Here is a 19834-nt window from a genome sequence, read left to right as displayed (position 1 = left end):
AAGAAACTCCATATCAGCTCAAATAACTCTGTCCATGCACACCAGCAGCAGTCATAAGTCATTCCTTCCCAAAATGTATAATAAATAATACACTCCATTCACAGAAATAAGCAGTCGTTTCCTACATTGTGCTTGCAGATTGCAAACAGCCAGCCAGCTGGGAAAGCCCTTGAGCTCAATATTGACAGGCTGACGGAGCTGACATCATCATGCACATGATGACATCAGCTCAAAAAGTGTGGAGAAAAAAAAATAAAAAAAAACCTGGAAAAAAATCAGAAATGAAGGGGTGCCACTCGGGAATCATGGCACCCCATTATTTGTACCCCAAAACTTGGTAAAAACTGAGTAATTTGGTACGGTTGGGAGGTATGGTTGGCCCATACACATTTGAAGATCAACAAAATGGACAGAAGACCACCAAAGCCAGAAGTGAAGATTATTGTATTTTCCCAATGTTTGTTTAAAGAATACTTTCTTTAGACAACTGAAACACATTTAGAGTCAAAATGTATATAAAACAGATGTGCATTCATACAGATTAGAGTTAAAGCATGCATGCAGTAGTGTATTCAGGCAAATTAGTGACATCCCAACATGGAGTATTTCAAGCTAAAGTTTCACTTTGAAGTTATGTTTTCAGACAAATGTATAATGGTACCAGATTTCATTTTATGCTTTCATCTGTGTTCAGAAGATACTGACTGAAAAGGTATTCCTTAAGTGATAGTTAGTTTCCAGACTATAACATTTATACACACCTATTTTAGATGTTTAGTATAAATATGTATCACTTTAGTGTAAATTTCAGTCAAGTTTAAGACAATGACATTCATAATCCATTATTTTAAATGTTCAGTACAATACATTTCAGTCAGATTTGAGAACAGAACATTCATACTCAATTATACATTTCTAACAACATTCTAGACAGATTACAACATGCATAAATAGTCTGCATATTTAATTAGAACAGACTTTGCAGAATTATATCACATCTCATATTATTCAATCATTAATTTTAAGGGTAAAGTGACAGAATTATTTGTAACAGGCTTATCAAGATAAATTAACTAAAGAATAAGTAATTATTTAATACACTCAAGGCATGACAGGTCAGGATTAATTTGTTAACTTGTTATGGAATATACTGCAGATTATTGTACATTAAAAAAGTTAAAAACACACTACAAATGTGTGCAAAGTTATAGAACTGCAATGCAGAAAGCACAGTTTTTAGTAAATATAATTTTACAATTATAGCACATAGATATTTATAGAATATTTGAGACACAGATTTAAGATGCAGACATCTATCACAGCACGCAAAGATCAAAATGGTAAATGTGCAGAATTATTAGTTAACACTTTAATAAATCTAACTGAAAAAATACAGATTCAAGTTAATACATATATGGTAATTATGCTTCAGTATTAATACAGGTGTAAAAATAGTTTATATGGATTTGTTAAATAAAACATTTAATACTAGGCATGCTAAAGAATTTCCCAGTTATATTTAAATCATGAAAAAAGTTCAGTCCTAAAGATTTTCAGGTAAATAACAGACTATGAATGCTCAAGTGACACCTAGTGGTCAAAATTTAAACTGCAGGTTTATTTACCAGATAAAGAGAAATGTATTTATTTATTTATGTATTTGACATTCAATTACCAGGAAAGTCTGACTGAGCACAAGTACATTTTCAGCAGAGGCCCGGAGAGAAACGTATAGGTGCTGGAAGCTGTTGAAGGCTGGGGTGTAGAGGGTGAAAGGGGCCCTCAGTGATCTAAAATGGGCAACTTTTAAAAACTATTTACTACCACAACATAGGTTTTTGGAGGACATTTTAAGCTTAGCCAGTTCCCTTCTGGTGCTTGAATTAACATTTCCAGATTGATCTTACCTACCCCATGGCTGATAATTATATATTAGCCCTAATGAGAATAACTGTGATCATACAATAGATAATTTTAGGGGACCCATGTAATGGATGCAGTATTTAGGAACTGCCTCTATCCATTAGTGGCACGAGGTGCAATCCTGGAGTACATTTTCTATTGCCCATCCTTAGACGCAAGTTGCATTTGAATATGAACAGGGATGAGCTTTGCTTTACTTGAATGGATACTCTGTTCTGGAACAGTAGTAGCCTCTGTGGTATATATCAATCTCTCCACAGCATTCAGTTTAGATATCTGGACTGAGTATTTCTGATGCCATTTGACTTGCTGACATTCATTAAGTCCATCTGTATTAGGTCAAAGGATGCCTTGTATGCCAGACATGTCACCTCTAAGCACTCTGTAGGATACTGAGTATAGTGATAAATCTTTGAGGTACTTCATGCAAGACCTATTGTTTAGGACTTGTATCCTTTTAGTAAGGTATCTCTGTGGGTATTCCAATTGTTGCATGGGTCTGGACAGATACATGCCAAAGTGGGCATTATATAAAATGATTGACCTAATGAGGGCTTTGTAAAGGGGGATAGAACATTTCTAGATCTAGACACAATCAATTTGCTTATAAGCTGTTCAGTAGAAAGATGCTCTTATGACTCTGGGCACAAGTTGGTTACAAGATAGGTCACTGTACACACAAGTTCCCAAATGCTAAACAAATGGGTCAGTTCTAGGGAGGCATTGTCAGTTTGGCACCTCCCTGGAGTAAATTACCTCCCTGGAGTAAATTACTTCCCAAGGGATACAATAATGTATTTTTTGGAGTTTAGTTTAAATTCATGATTCTGGCACCAGTTATTGTTTGGGACAAACCTTCCTGCATGATAGCTAAGTAATTTGGGTATTCAGTAACTGCTTCTAGCTTGCAGTCATCTCAGACTTAGTCAGCCAAAGCCCTTTGGTATTTCCTTTTATTTATTTTTTTATCTTCATCCATTGCTTTGTTGACAGGAGTAAAACTTAAAATTTGACCATGATTTTGAGCCCTTTGCACTTTCTCCCAATTCTTGCCCTAAGAGGTGGACAGATCAGAGCATATGCTTGACTGTTGCTGATTTTGTGTCATATTTTTAGTCTGTTCGTCATATGTGTGATTTTCTAGCAAATTTATGAGGACTGTAAAACTTAAATAATGATAGAAACTTGAGTTTCAGACAAACACTGAGCCATTTGCTAAACACACAATACTGTCTCGCAATGAAAACAGACTCAGCATGAGCAGTAAACTTCTCTGCCCTTGAGACTCACATTCATTGAAACAGCATTAAAACCCACATTCATTTTGCATCTGGCCAGTGGAGGACTAAGCCTTACCTCTGGGCTGTTTTCAAACCATAGGCTCCTCACACATTTTTAGGGCCATGCATACATGTATTCGTTCTTTGATTCACCTTCCTGATTGTATTAAATTATATTCCTTGTATAATACGGCACTTCTTGTTAGTGTGTTTTAAATTTGTAGTTTTGAACAGTCTTCTAGTAAGCAATGAAACAAAATGTATGAACCAACAATGACAAAGCTATCCATTTCAGAAAAGTTCAACCATAAAAGGCCACTTAAACTTTTACTATTACAATCCACCATTATCAATAAATATGCAAAATCTCTGCAGAAGTGAGTCATGTAAATAATTCCACATTAAAGGAATCCGTAACTAATGAAGAGGTTGCTGCTAGCAAACAACTTTATATTTTATTTTTTCATCTACAAATAAAGCCCCTGTTGCCATTGAAGAATAAATTGCATATGTTAGATTAAAAACTGGTAAGCTAGTAATATTGCAACATGGAATGGATGGCAAACTGATAATAGGTTCATAGTTACTAGGTAACTCCTCCACAGGAGGACATTCGCAGGACTGCAGCATCCACTTCCTTTAAAGTGCAACACAGTATAGTATCAGTGATCCATCTGCATACTGTGGGAGTAGAACCCACAGCCTTGTGCATCAAAAGCATGTATGCTACTGGCTGTGCTACTAACAATGCAAGCAACTTAGTATAAGCACCACTGAGCTTCTCTTCCCCTAAAGCTCTCAGCTCCTTGTAAAATCCACTTGACACTCAACTAAATCTCTCAACTTCACAGCACAAGAAATCTGGAAAACAAAATTTATTTGGAGGGGGGCAAAGGCCCAAAATCAGGGACACATTTAAATATTGTGTGTATAATCTTAGAGAGTTGCTAAAATAAAATGTTTTGTGTTACCATATATTTTCTGAAAGATAGGAAGACTATAACTTAAAGGGCTATCATTATTTAGTGAATTCAGTTCTCACTGATTTGCCAGAAAACCACACATTTTAAGAGTAACAGATCCAAAGTATGAGCCAAATATTCTGTGAAAATCAACTCCTTGAATCACAAGTCATGGTGTGGGTAGAGAATTCAGCTTCTTGTTCTATGTACCTAAGGTACAGGGTTTCAGCCTGAGTAACACTAATCACAATGTCTACCTAACTACACACACACACACACACACACACACACACACACACACAAAAAGAAAACTCTCCTCTCCGAAACTGTCACTAAACTTATACAGCATAATTGAAACCTCTCCTCTCCAAAACGGTCACTAAAGTTACACAGCATAACTAGTTTGGGCAATCTCCAAATCGGTAGAAAATTCTTCTTAAAAGCTCAATGGAACAGCTAGTTCAGGAACAATAAGAAATGTGAGATGTCAGAGATCTCCTTACCTGGAAAACACCCAGAGCAGGAGCAAATGTGATTTCAGCAAAAAGGTGCAGCGGCAGCATCATTTTCCTTAAAAATGGAACAGCTAGTTTAAATTCCGCGCACGCATTAAGTGTGGAGTGGACTTCCACATTGGCGTGCGATGCACACATGGGTCCTTAAAGAAGACACTGGTTTTAATTGCTTATGTTGTTTAGTGAATCTTGCACATGTAAAAGTGGGGGCTTGCTCCGTACCCCTCGCTCTATGGTTCCGGCACCTATGGAGAAAAGCTGCAAATTATTACAAAACATTTTAAGCACAATAACTTTACAATCTTCAAAAATAAAATAAAAACATTTCCAGTTTAAATAATTATAACAAATTAAACATAATATAAAAATATTGGTTAAAAATTGATACAAGGTACATGTCAATCATTTAATATTTAAAGAAACTTTAGAAAGTTTGTAAAGAAATTAAAGGTAAGTTAGTCTAATACAAATAGGAACTGCAATATGAGGTGAGGTAAAAGCAGGTTCATGGTATATTTATAGAGAAAGTCAGGGAAGAGAATTAGTGGTAAGGAAGTAAGTGATGAAGGGAGAGTAAAGAGGTATAAGGAATAAAAAGGTTCTTGTTCATATTTAGTTTATCCTAGATTTGAGCAAGAACAGAGCCAGATTTTAGCTAGAAAGCCAGGTTTTAGCTAATTTTAGCTAAATTATTTTATAGCTGTTATTTTACTGCTAAATATCATTCTGGTATTCTTTGCAGACTATATTAATAGATGTTTAAAGCAAATCCCAGTTCACTGATTTCAGAGACAATTGTTCTAAAGTCTCAAGGGTGGGAGGTTGCCATAATGGTTAAGGTAAATTGAGCCCCAAGAACAACAGCAGAAAGAATACCAAATCGCCCAATAAAAGTCAACAGTACACCCAAAGGTCGATGGTAAGCTATCCAGGAAGGCAGCAGGATATCCAAACACATAAAATGTAATCATTTATTGAACAAAACATAAGTGTTTTCATGGTGTTACAATCCGGTTCTTCAGACGTACATTCTAAAACAAACTGATATCTCTTAATACAACCAGCCAATGACTGGAATAAAACAATCATTCAAATAGTAAACATATAAATTCAATAACACTTCAAAAATAATAGTTAGGTAACAGTTAATTAAAACCTATGTATCTAACATTGCATATATAAAAACACTTTTCAATACATAGTATATATAAAAAGATACATTAATGCCTAAAAATTCTCTATTTAATCCTTCTGGATTTAAGTAGGTTTTAATTAACTGTTACCTAACTATTATTTTTGAAGTGTTATTGAATTTATATGTTTACTAATTGCATGATTGTTTTATTCCAGTCATTGGCTGGTTGTATGTGTGTAAAAGTATTTAAGAGATATCAGTTTGTTTTAGAATGTACGTCTGAAGAACCGGATTGTAACACTGTGAAAGCGCTTATGTTTTGTTCAATAAATGATTACATTTTATGTGTTTGGATATCCTGCTGCCTTCTTGAATAGCTTGCCATCTACTTTTGGGTGTATTGTTGACTTATAATGGTTAAGGTTTCTACCTTACATACACAAGGTGCAGGGTTTGATTCTCACATGGGGTTATTGGCTAGGCTTAAAATTGCCCACAAGGGCAGTTAGCCTAGTACTAGTCTATGAAATATGACATAAATACAGTTAGTAAAATTAACCTTGCATAGACCTAAAAATGTAAGGTTGGGCCTCTGTCTTCATTTTATATTTCATTTTTAAAGTAAATACAAACATCCCTGTTTAGGTATCTCTGGAAGAATTGTAAGATCAGGTTTCATGTAAATGGCGTTTGTTAGATATACGTACAGTTGTCTCTTTGCATAAGACTATAAATGCAGCCACATTAAAGCAGGCCGATATCTTCAGTTTATATTTTACATTTTGCGTGCAGTTTCAGTAGAAACAAATGTTTCAATAAAGGATACAAATGAATAACCTTCAGTCATTAATACTATTAAGAATGAAATATGTTAACAGAATGTGCAGTACATTGAGTACATACAGATCTTGTTTAGATGGTATGAGGCTTGGGAATCAAGGTTAAAGAGGTGTGTAGAACTTGTAGGAAATTTACAGGTTTTTTGTACTATTAGGATAGATACTCCAGACACAGCAGTCAGTAAGTTACTTCAGACTAATACATAGAAAGTCATAGCAGTACAGTCCACAGAAGTTAGGTACAGACACTCGACAGTGAGTGTAGAAGGAATAATTCTGAGTACAGAATTTACAAACAGTATAATGAGTGCAGAAACTACGGACATTATAGTTGAGTCTGTTTCTGTTTATCAGCACTGTTACTGGAGATTTGATTTAGATATTGCTGGCCTGCAGTGCACGCAGCTGCTATATAATAAACCAAGAAATGGCATGTAAAGGAGAGGCAAACCCTTTTTCTCATAGTTCTGGGTAATTAGAAGATAAAGACTTTCATTCCAGTTCATTCTAGTTCATCCCAGTTTCATACCTCCTTCCAATTCTTACACTCTACAAAAGCCATCATCGCCTTAATCAGCACTGAGACCCACTATGCTCTTCTCATACTAAAAATGGGGATCAGCCCAATCAAAAATAAACTCATGTTAGAGATTCTCCAGTTAGATATCCTCCGTTGTAAATGACAGATTCGCCTTCTTTTATTAGTGATCAAAACTATCTTCTTCTCTCTTTCGCTGTTCCCGTTAGGGGTCGCCACAGTGGATCATCTGTTTCCATTTCTTCCTGTCCTCTGCATCTTGCTCTGTCACACCAACCACCTGCATGTCCTCTCTTACCACATCCATAAACCTTGTCTTAGACCTTCCTCTTTTCCTGTAACCTGGCAGCTTCATCCTTAGCATCCTTTTCCCAATATACTCAGCATCCCTCCTCAGCACATGTCCAAACCAACGCAATCTCGCCTCTCTGACTTTGTCTCCAAACTGTCCAACTTGAGCTGACCCTCTAATATACTGATTCCTAATCCTCTCCATCCTTGTCACACCCAGTGCAAATCTTAACATCTTTAACTCTGCCACGTCCAGCTCTGACTCCTCCTTTTTCGACAATGCTACCGTTTCCAACCCATACAACATAGCTGGTCTCACTACCTTCTTGTAGACCTACTCGTTCACTCTTACTGGTACCCGTTTGTCACAAATCACTCCTGACACTCTTCTCCACCCATTCCACCCTGCTTGTACTCTCTTCTTCACCTCTCTTCCACACTCACCATTACTCTGAACTGTTGATCCCAAGTACTTAAACTCATCCACCTTCGCCAACTCTACTCCCTGCATCCTCACCATTCCTCTATCCTCCCTTTCATTCACACACACATATTCTGTCTTAGTCCTGCTGACCTTCATTCCTCTCCTCTTTAGAGCATATTTCCACCTCTCCAGGATCTCCTCAACCTGGTCCCTACTCTCACTACAGATCACAATGTCATCTGCAAAATTCATAGTCCATGGGGACTCCTGTCTGATCTCATCTGTCAACCTGTCCATCACCATTGCAAATAAGAAAGGGCTCAGAGCTGATCCTTGATGTAACCCAACCTCCACCTTAAATGGATCTCCCATTCCCACTGCAGACTTCACCACTGTCACACTACCCTCGTACATATCCTGTAACACTTTTACATACTTCTCTGCCACTCCTGACTTCCTCATACAATACCACAACTCCTCTCTAGGCACCCTATGATATGCTTTCTCCAAGTCCACAAAGACACAATGAACTCCTTCTGACATTCTCTATATTTCTCCATCAACACTCTCAGAGCAAACATTGCATCTGTAGTGCTCTTTCCCGGCATTAAACCATATTGCTAATCATCACCTCCCTTCTTAAACTAGCTTCCACTACTCTTTCCCATAACCTCAAGCTGTGACTGATCAGTTTTATTCATATGTAGTTACTACATAGGTTCATAGGTTCATAGGTTCATACTAGGCTATCTGCCCTAGGGCATTTATAAGCCTAACCCAGAGTTTTGTGGCTTTCGCCACCCCTTTAGTTTGAAGGATACTATGCCCATTATTTTGCTGTGCCTCTGTCAAGCAGTGACACTGAGGTTATCCCTGGGGTATACCTGCAATCTCCCATCCATTGGTCAAGATTTCTCTTGAACAAGGCCAGCGAGGTGCTCTGCCTCACATGAACCGGGATTTTGTTCCACAGCATAGGGAGTCTACAACTCTGCACATCACCCTTATTCTTAAAAATAGGTACCAAAACACTTTTTCTCCACTCCTCAGGCATCCTCTGACTTTTCAAGATTTCATTAAACAATCTTGTTAAAAACTCCACAGCCATTTCACCTGTATACCTCCATGTTTCCACAGGTATGTCATCTGGACCAACAGCCTTTCCATTCTTCATTCTCTTCATAGCTGTCTTTACTTCTTCCTTGCTAATCCATTGCACTTCCTGATTCACCATCCACACATCATCCAACCTTCTCTCTCTCTCTCTCTCTTTCATTCTCTTCATTCATCAGCTCCTCAAAGTACTCTTTCCATCTACTCAACACACTCTCCTCACTTGTGAGTACATTTCCCTCACTATCCTTTATCACCCTTACCTGCTGCACATCTTTCCCAGCTCTATCCCTCTGTCTAGCCAATCGGTACAGGTCCTTTTCTCCCTCTTTACTGTCCAATCTCTCATACAACTCTCCATGTGCCTTATCCTTAGCCTTCCCCACCTCTCTCTTTGCCATGCTCCTCATCTCCTTATACTCCTGTCTACTTTCTTCATCTCTCTGACAATCCCACTTCTTCTTCACCAGTCTCTTCCTCTGTATACTCTCCTGTACTTCCTCATTCCACCACCAGGTCTCCTTGTCCTCCTTCCTCTGTCCAGATGTCACACCAAGCACCTTTCTAGCCATCTCCCTTACTAGCTCTGCTGTAGTTACCCAGCTATTCGGTAACTCTTCACTGCCCCCCCAGTGCCTGTTTTAACTCTTCCCTGAACTCCACCTCACAATCACCCTTTTTCAACTTTCACCATTTAATCATTGGCACTGCTCTCTCACTTGTCCTCCTCTTCTTGATCACCAACGTCATCCTACAGACCACCATTCTATGCTGCCTAACTACACTTGCCTCTGCCACCACTTTACAGTCTCCAATCTCCTTCAGACTGGCCCTGCTGCATAGGATATAGTCCACCTGTGTGCATCTTCCTCCACTCTTGTACGTCATTCTGTGCTCCTCCCTCTTCTTAAAATACGTATTCACTACAGCTATGTCCATCCTTTTCGCAAAATCCACTACCATCTGACCTTCTGCATTCCTCTCCTTAATACCACACCTGCCCATCACCTCCTCACCCCCTCTGTTCCCTTCACCAACATGCCCATTGAAATCGTATCAGTGATCAAAATTATAGTCTAACAATTATTTCTGCCTTCAAACTACTTCTAGATTGTCAGATATACATGGAAATCTAAAGTTTGTGCCACAAAATGAAAAAAAAATTATATACTAGAATAAAAGGACACTATTCATTATTAAAAAATTGCCCAAACTCAAAGAAACAAATACAGACTAAGCAAAAGTCAAGAGGATGTTTATAAAACCCATCACATTTTCTAAATCAGTGAGATTAATCTATCATCAAAAGTTAAGAGTAACAACATTTTTTAATAATTCAAAAAACTCAAAGAAAATAACCAAGAATGTAGAACACTATCAATAAATAACAAAATGGTTTCCTAACCATAGGATACATGTATATACACTAACAGTAAATAGCACAGTGGGTTCCCCATCCATGGGATGTATTTATGCATACTAACAGTAAATCATAGGATCATAGGAGGTTACTAGACTAATGGCCCTGAGGCCTTTACAAGACTAGCCACGTTTCTCCCCTCTTTTAATGGTGCTATTAGTAGACCTGACTCAACAACTGTTGCCACTGTCCAAAGGAGATGCAGGTGAAACCTCAGGGATGAATTTGTGGTTCCCCATCCAATAATCCAGATTACACTTGAAAAGAGTCAATGAAGGGTTTTATTTTACTAGGACTGAAAGCTTATTCCAGAGTAGAGGGAGCCTCTGGTAGATGAACCTGTCTCTGCAGCAGGTTCTATTAATGCTACTTCTCATGTTGAGGTCGCTTGAGTGAGTGCAGAGAGTACCATTTCTGTTACTAATGTGTAGCATTTCCATCAGGGCAGGATCCATGGTTGCCCTGTAGGCTAGGCAGAGATCACCCCTGAGCAGTCTGTATGACACAGAGTATAGTGACAGTGATTTTAGTCTGTCACCATAGGACAGGTGTTTCACACTTTGGATTTTCTTTGTAAGGTACCTGTGAGGTCTCTCCAATTGTTGGAGGAGCCTGGTAAGGTACATACCAAAGGGTGCATTGTACTCTATAACTGGTCTAATAAGGGAGGAGTATAGGGGGTTAGAACCTTTTTTTCTGAAGACAATGCCCATATTGATGAGATGAGCAGGGTAGAAGGCTTTCATTACCCCTGAGGAAACATGGTGGTCAAAGGAGAGGCTGCTATCAACCTGTGTGCCCAGATCCCTTACCAAAGATTTGGAAAATAAGGTGCTGTTGTTAATGTAGCACTTTGCAGGGATGTCTCCCTTGCTGAAGGGGATGATGAAGCACCTTTTAGAATTCAACTTGAGTCCATGACTTTGGCACCAATCATTGGTTTGAGTAAGAACTTCCTGGAGAGTGTCAATGTCACTAGGAGATTCAATAATCATGCCCAATGTAACCCATGGTTGTGGACAGCACTGTGTTATTTATTGTTAATACACACACACACACACACACACACACACACACACACACACACACACACACACACACTGACCCCCAAAAGAGATAGCGAACTGCTAGCAGATAGGTTTGGCAAACATTTCAATCCCTTATCCATTGCTAACTTACAACAAACCCTCCTCCAAACTTCCCCCCACCTTACATATCTGAAGAGTATGTCCTCAAAGCTCTATCCAAGGCAAAGACCACGGCCTCTATGGGACCAAACGACAGCCCAGGCTGTCTTCCAAACAGGTTAAAACATGAACTAGCATCACCACAAAGTTCCATTTTCAATCATAACCTAACCACAGGCTTTGTTCCTGTGGATTGGAGAACAGCTACAGTTATCCTCCTCCACAAAGGTGGCCTAGCAACAGGCATGGGGAATTACAACACCCACAAACCTGAACAGCCTCACCTGTAAGGCTATGGAACATATCAATGTGGACCTCATAAATAAAGACATAGGTGAACTCCAAACCCTGGATCCTACCCAATTCAGCTTCATGAAAGTCAGATCCTGCCTGTTAAATCTGGTGGATTTCTTTGACAGTGTGACGAAGGCCATTGATGAGGGCAAATCTTTGCACACATCATATCTCAACTTGGCAAAGGCTTTCAACACAATCCCACATTCAGGCATTACCAATAAGATTAGCAAACTGAATGTAAACCCCTACGTTGCAAGATGGGTTGCCAACTGGCTCACAAACCAGTCACACACTATCAAAGTGGGTGACTCCACATCAACCAGCAGACCTGTTACTAGCAGGGTGCCACAGGGGTCAGTGCTTGGCCCCTACTGTTTGGTATATACTTCTCAGAAGTCCAGGTCAAAACTAAAGGGTTGTGGCTGACCAATTTTGCAGACGACTGCAAACTACATGCAATTATTGAATTCCTAAATTATGTCAGTATAATCCAGGATGGTCTCACACAGACCAGCAACTGGTCTATTAGTCACAGTCAGAAACTGAATGCAGAGAAATGCGCCATCATTCCCTTTGGCACAAACAATGTCCCTTCACACTGTCAAACAATAACAATACACTAAGTACCCATGAAGTGGTAAGGGACCTGGGATCACAGGTTGACTGTGACCTTCTCTTCGATCACCACGTGTCTACCATTGTAAGGAAAGCTTTCCACGTAGCTGACATGATTAGTAAAGGCATCGCCGTAGAGCAAAAGAGGTTATAACCCCCTATAATCTGCACTTATCCTGCCCATAATTGAGTATAATGCCCCATTCAGTATGTAGTGTACTAAGTACCTACAGCAATTAGAGAGACCTCAAAGGTTTCTAACAAAGATAAAGGGCCTCCAGCATGAGCCTTACATGGACCCGCAAAACTCCCTGTCACTATAATCCATATCGTATAGACTTCTTAGGGTACATTTATGCCTAGCCTACAAAGCAACCCCATACCTAAACCTAATGAACTTAATGCATATCCATAAATCAAATGGGTCAAGGGCTACCCATTCCAGGTACTTAAATATGGCCTGTGACTTAAATAGGACATGCTGGAGGGAATGATTTATCTCCCAGTGACTGCCACATCTTTGGAACAGGGTACCAATTCATGTGAAACAGAGCACTTCTATGACACTGTTCAAGAGAAGTCTTGATGAGTGGATGGGGCACCATAAATTCTTACCAAGGATAGCACCCACAACCCTCCTGGACATGGGCAGTCATCATTAAATGCATTAACTAGTACCTCTATGGTATTACATTAGGTGGAAATGGCTATGCTTAAAATGACCTCTGGGTCGATAGCCTGTTAATCTCCTATGATCTTATGATAAATGTAATACAGTGGTCTCCCCAACTATGGATTACATGTATGCATACTAGCAGTAAAAATCACAGTTTTCTCCCCAACCATGGGATGCATATATGTATACTAACAGTAAATAGCACAGTGGTCTCTCCAACCATGGGATACATTTACGTATACAAACAGTAAATAGCACAGTGGTCTGTCCAAACATGGGATACATTTATGTATACGAGCAGTAAATAGCACAGTGGTCTCCCCAACTACAGGATACATTTATGTATATTAACAGTAAATAGCACAGTTTTCTCCCCAGACATGAGATACCTTTATGTATACTAGTAGTAAATAGCACAGTGGTCTCCCCAACCATGGGATACAGTTATGTATAGGAACAGTAAACAGCACAATGGTCTCCCCAACCATGGGATACATTTATGTATACGAGCAGTAAATAGCACAGTGGTCTTCCTAACCATGGGATACCTTTACGTATACTATCTGTAAATTGCACAGTGGTCTCCCCACCATGGGATACATATACAAGCAGTAAATAGCACAGTGGTATCCCCAACTTTGGGATACATTTATGTATACTAACAGTAAATAGCACAGTGGTTTCCAGAACCATGGAATACATTTACATATATTAACAGTAAATAGCACAGTGGTCTCCACAACCATAGGATAAATTTATATGTTCTAACAGTAAATAGCACAGTGGTCTCCCCAACCATGGGATACCTTTACGTATGCTATCAGTAAATTGCAAAGTGGTCTCCCCAACCATAGGATACATATACGTATACGAGCAGTAAATAGCACAGTGGTATCCCCAACTTTGGGATACATTTATGTATATTAACAGCAAATAGCACAGTGGTCTCCCCAACCATGGGATACAGTTACATATGTGAACAGTAAATAGCACAGTGGTCTCCACAACCATGGGATACATTTATGTATACTAACAGTAAAAAATGGGATACATTTACATATACTAACAGTAAACAGCTCAGTGGTCTCCCCAACCATGGGATACATTTATGTATACGAACAGTAAATAGCACAGTGGTCTATCCAAAATGGGATACATTTACATATACTAACAGTAAACAGCTCAGTGGTCTCCCCAACCATGGGATACATTTATGTATACTAACAGTAAATAGTACAGTGGTCTATCCAAAATGGGATACATTTACAGATACTAACAGTAAACAGCTCAGTGGTCTCCCCAACCATGGGATACATTTATGTATATGAACAGTATATAGTTATACAGTATATAGTCTTCCCACCATGAGATGCATTTCCACCTCACAGGTCACTGAACTGTTATTCCATTTGAGAGACCATAGCATTGAGGAAGAGAGAGAATGAAGAGGAGGATGACTAGCATTGTAAGACGGACCCAGGAGCTGAATGCACAGAAACATTAAGTATTGAAAAGTACACAAGTGAAGAGAACATTATATAAACTCACCATACTCTGAAGGGGAGCACAGGTAGATGGTGGAGAAAGTAATGTGGGTGGCTGGTTGACAGGACAACACGTATGGCTGACTGTAGGAATTACTATCTCATCGAAGGGGTACTGATTCAGTGAAAAGAAATGGAAGTAGTGGAAAGCCCACAAAAATGTATTAACAATGACTGAAGCAATGAAAACAATCATTAATCAAAGACTTATTTAGCAAAAATAGGAAAGGCAGACAAAGAGAAGAGGCCACTTCATGGGAACTACCTGCAACAATTAAACCATCTAGGTGCCCCATTAGTCTCTATCAGTCACGTTGTGTATTTATAGGTAAGTATTTACATCTATATGAACTGTGCAGCCTGTGAGACTGGATGCTAACTGTATGTGAGATGTCACCCTTAATGTACAGCGACATGAGTGACCAGTGTTAGCATGGCAGTATTCAGTTACTATCAAACATTGCTGTGAAAAGTTACCCGGAAAGCACAACCACTGCTGTTGTAAAAATATATGAAAATGAAACAGCAGGGTACAAACAATAAAGATAAATGACAGACTGAATGCAAATCTTGATACAGTGGATTAGTCATGTCCTGATGGCCATGACATCATGGTCATTGTCATGTCCTGATGGCCATGAGATCATGGTCATAGTCATGTCCTGATGACCATCACATCATTGTCATTGTCATGTCCTGATGGCCATGACATCATGGTCATTGTCATGTCCTGATGGCCATGACACTGCGGTTACTGAAAACAGAATCTGGTATTTGAATTCTGTGCCATTTTGTCTGAGAGTGAGGCCAGATGTTGCAGTTAGTAATACTATGAATGGGTGATCAGATCAAGTCTGCCAGATTTAAAAAGACACCTAATACTGCCATCATTCAAAATAACTATCATATATAGTTGCTAATATTGTTTTGTTTGTTTGTATTTTTCTTGACAGGTGGTGTGGCGTGCAATGGAGCAGGAGTTTTTACAGCAGTACAAGGACTTTGACAGCCTTATGTCTCGCTGTTACTCTGGATCAGGGATCACACTGGATTTTACTGTTGATGACCTCTTGCAATATTTCTCAATCATTCCCCAGTCTAGCATTCAATAACAAGGTGTTTTAATAGTCACTCTTTACAGTCAAGCCATCCATTAAAAAAACAATACTTGCAGAATCTGAATAACTTTGCTGGGCTTGTTTGTGTCAGTAATAACTGTAATATGTGCTACAGTTTGCTTTTCGGTATCGTGTGTGGATATGCCCTTGATATTTGTTGAGTTTTGTGTGCAAGCCCTTGCTAAGACTCAGACTGCTCTGCGTTTCACCTGAATGGATATTTTTCTTCATTCTTGACTTGTCTGGAATTTCTCCTGAGCTTTTTGTATGAATAAATAACTTGTAAGCAATGGTTGTGCATAATTCGTCCTGATGCCATTACAGTTACGATCTCAATTTAGCAATTTCTATTTTTGCTCTGGATTAATATATATTTTTTTAACTTAAAGATGCACTACTTTATGGCATATGATGTACATATACATATTGTGTCGGCCTGAGCAGTTTTTAAAGAGGAAAATTGAAACAGCCTGATTCACATTCCTGAGGAACGTCTCAAATTAGATGCATAAAGTGACAGGATCAATGACTTCTGGTTTTGTTGAGCTAGTCTATATGTATCATTCATTGACATACCATACATACACAGACACCACTGCTTTTACAACCTGAGAAGGTGAGCACTCATTTTTCAGGCAGCATAGAAAGAGAAGGAGGTAGCTGGCCTGGAAAATTACTAGCATTCTGGTGGGGGAGGGTCTGAGATCCATCAGCCAACTCTTCAACATTCCATATGACCTTTGTCTAACCTTTGGAACAGCAACTCTTCAACATTCCATATGACCTTTGTCTAACCTTTGGAACAGCAACACTTAACTGGCACTCTTCAACATTCCATATGACCTTTGTCTAACCTTTGGAACTGCTTAAGGGGACATACTTGTACAAACATAAAGCAGTTGGCATAATTACTGCATGTCCAGGGAAGAGGATGGTACTGTCAGTGGGCATTGGTGAAAAGATAATCTGTAGTGCGATAGCTAGGGGGAGGGAATAATTTATAGTGAGATATCTAAGGGATGTTTATACTTGGGAGAGGGATTGAGATGATTACTCCATTTAATTTGTAGTGAGATATCTAAGGGATGTTTATACTTGGGAGAGGGATTGAGATGGTTACTCCGTTTAATTTATAGTGAGATATCTAAGGGATTTTATACTTGGGAGAGGGATTGAGATGGTTACTCCGTTGCACTTTGTTTTCCTACAAGCTTTGCACTGCTGCCATGATCTCTGTCACAAAACATCAATAAACCTAAGTGAACCCAACTTAAGATTCAATTCAAAATATTTGTCTTTAACGTCATGAGTTTTGATCAGTCTAAGTGCATTTTCTTTTGTTTTTGTTAACATGACTTGCACAGTCTCAGCATTGCTAGAAATGATTTTTCAGTAATATTACAGTTTATTGGCTGACTGCCATCACATGTAGATTTGAGTATGGATTTCCTTGATTCACATGACGTGACTGCTAATTCAGTTATGATCTATAATGGTGTCACTGCTGATGTCAGAAAAGGTTAGACAAAGGTCATATGGAATGTTGAAGAGTTGCTGTTCCAAAGGTTAGACAAAGGTCATATGGAATGTTGAAGAGTGCCAGTTAAGTGTTGCTGTTCCAAAGGTTAGACAAAGGTCATATGGAATGTTGAAGAGTTGCTGTTCCAAAGGTTAGACAAAGGTCATATGGAATGTTGAAGAGTGCCAGTTAAGTGTTGCTGTTCCAAAGGTTAGACAAAGGTCATATGGAATGTTGAAGAGTTGCTGTTCCAAAGGTTAGACAAAGGTCATATGGAATGTTGAAGAGTGCCAGTTAAGTGTTGCTGTTCCAAAGGTTAGACAAAGGTCATATGGAATGTTGAAGAGTTGCTGTTCCAAAGGTTAGACAAAGGTCATATGGAATGTTGAACAGTTGCTGTTCCAAAGGTTAGACAAAAGTCATATGGAATGTTGAAGAGTGCCAGTTAAGTGTTGCTGTTCCAAAGGTTAGAAAAAGGTCATATGGAATGTTGAAGAGTTGCTGTTCCAAAGGTTAGACAAAGGTCATATGGAATGTTGAAGAGTACAAGTTAAGTGTTGCTGTTCCAAAGGTGAGACAAAGGTCATATGGAATGTTGAAGAGTTGCTGTTCCAAAGGTTAGACAAAGGTCATATGGAATGTTGAAGAGTGCCAGTTAAGTGTTGCTTTTTCAAGAAAATGGTACTTTGTGTCTAGTTCTAATTTTTATAGGTTCATAGGTTGATACTGATTTTTATAGGTTCATAGGTTGATACTAGGCTGCCCTAGGGCATTTGTAAGCCTAGCCAAAGTGTGTTTGGCTTTTGCCAACCTTTTAGATTAGTTGACTGTGCCTCTGTATAGTAGATCACAGAAGATAGCCCTTTTAAGGTTAGTTTACTGTGCCTCGGTCTAGTAGGGACACAGAAGAGATCCCAGGGGTAAACCTATGATCTCCCATCCACTCGTCAAGATTTCTCTTGAAGAGGGTCATTGAGGGGCTCTGCCTAACATGGATTGGGATTTTGTTCCAGAGTGAGGGGAGCCTCTGGGATATGAATCTGTCCCTTCACCATGTCCTATTTATTTCTGTGCTGAGGTTTAAGTCCCTGGAGCGTGTAGCTCTAAGGTATTTGGATTTCCAGAGGTGGAGCATGTCTATTAATTCTGGTTTGGACATGGCTTTATACATCAGGCACAGATCGCCTATGAGTAGGCGGTAAGCAACTGAGTAGCGCTGGAGTTTCTTTAGCCTAACTGCGTAGGGCATCTGTTTGAGTCCCTTGATCCTCTTGGTGAGGTACTTTTGGGGTCTTTCCAGTTGCTGCAGGTGTCGGGTAAGGTACATCCCAAATGGGGCATTGTATTCCATTATGGGCCTGATGAGTGATGAGTAGAGGGGCACAATGACCTCTCTTGATCTAGATGTAAACCCTTTCTTGATAAGGTGGGCTATATAGAAGGTCTTTCTAACCACTTTGGCAACGTGATTGTCAAAGGAGAGATGGCTATCTACTTGGGTCCCCAAATCCCTAATTACTTCTTCCGTACTTAATGGATTACCACCTATGTGGTAATTTCTGGGCACTTTGTTTTTCCCAAAGGGGATGACTATGCACTTTTTGGCATTTAGCTTTAGGCCATGGCTCTGGCACCAGTTATCCATCTCTGTGAGACCCTTTTGGAGAATGCTTGTGTCATTCAGCGAGTCAGTTATGGCACCCAGTTTGCAGTCATCTGCGAACTTGGTCAGCCATAGTCCTCCCATGTTAGCCTGTACCTCAGAAAAATATATACCGAACAAGAGAGGTCCCTGGACTGAGCCTTGTGCGACACCACTTGTAACTGGTTTAGAGTCTGACATGGCACCTACAATTCTGACCATGTGGGTTCTATCCCTGAGCCAGTTTGCAACCCATCTTGTGACATAGGGGTTGATATTTAAGCTAGTGAGCTTATTTATGATGCCCGAGAGGGGTATTGTGTCGAAGGTTTTTGCGAGGTCCAGGTAGGCTGTGTGGACTACCTTCCCTTCATCTATGGCCTTGGTGACTGTTTCAGAGAAGTCGACCAGGTTCAAGAGGCAAGATCTGCCCTTAACAAAGCCAAATTGGGTAGGATCCAGTGTTTGTAGGTTCCCAATGTCTTTGTTTATGAGTTCCATGATGATACGCTCCATAGCTTTGCAGACCAGGCTAGTCAGGCTTATAGGGCGATAGTTTCCGGGGTCCATTGTGGCACCACCTTTGTGGAGTGGTACCACTGTTGCTGTACGCCATTCCTTGGGTACATATCCTGTAGTAAGGCTGAGATTGAACAGTGACTTTATGTGAGGGTTCAGTTCTTCTTGGAGCTCATGTAAGACGCAGCCCGGGACACCGTCCGGTCCCATTGATGCTGTGTTTTTTGCTTTGGAGAGGGCAGCTCTCACCTGTGCATCTGTGATGTCAGGGAGGCTA

At 39.6% G+C, this 19834-nt stretch overlaps 1 protein-coding gene across 1 annotated transcript in view; it reads left to right on the top strand.

Moving 5' to 3' along the window:
- LOC122790051 (exocyst complex component 1-like) overlaps window positions 1-16167 on the top strand; it is a gene marked incomplete in the record, with an annotated part of 2315969 nt that extends 2299802 nt beyond the window's left edge. Inside the window, 1 exon segment of the mRNA XM_044057618.1 lies at window positions 15713-16167. Within this exon segment, the coding sequence (XP_043913553.1) occupies window positions 15713-15871 (159 nt within the window).
- Between the last annotated feature and the right edge of the window lie 3667 nt (window positions 16168-19834).

This window comes from Protopterus annectens, chromosome 15.part0, assembly GCF_019279795.1.
Source record: "Protopterus annectens isolate FY-2018-M chromosome 15.part0, PAN1.0, whole genome shotgun sequence".
In the NCBI taxonomy this organism is placed as follows: Eukaryota; Metazoa; Chordata; order Ceratodontiformes; family Protopteridae; genus Protopterus; species Protopterus annectens.
This window is presented reverse-complemented; position numbering and strand designations above follow the sequence as displayed.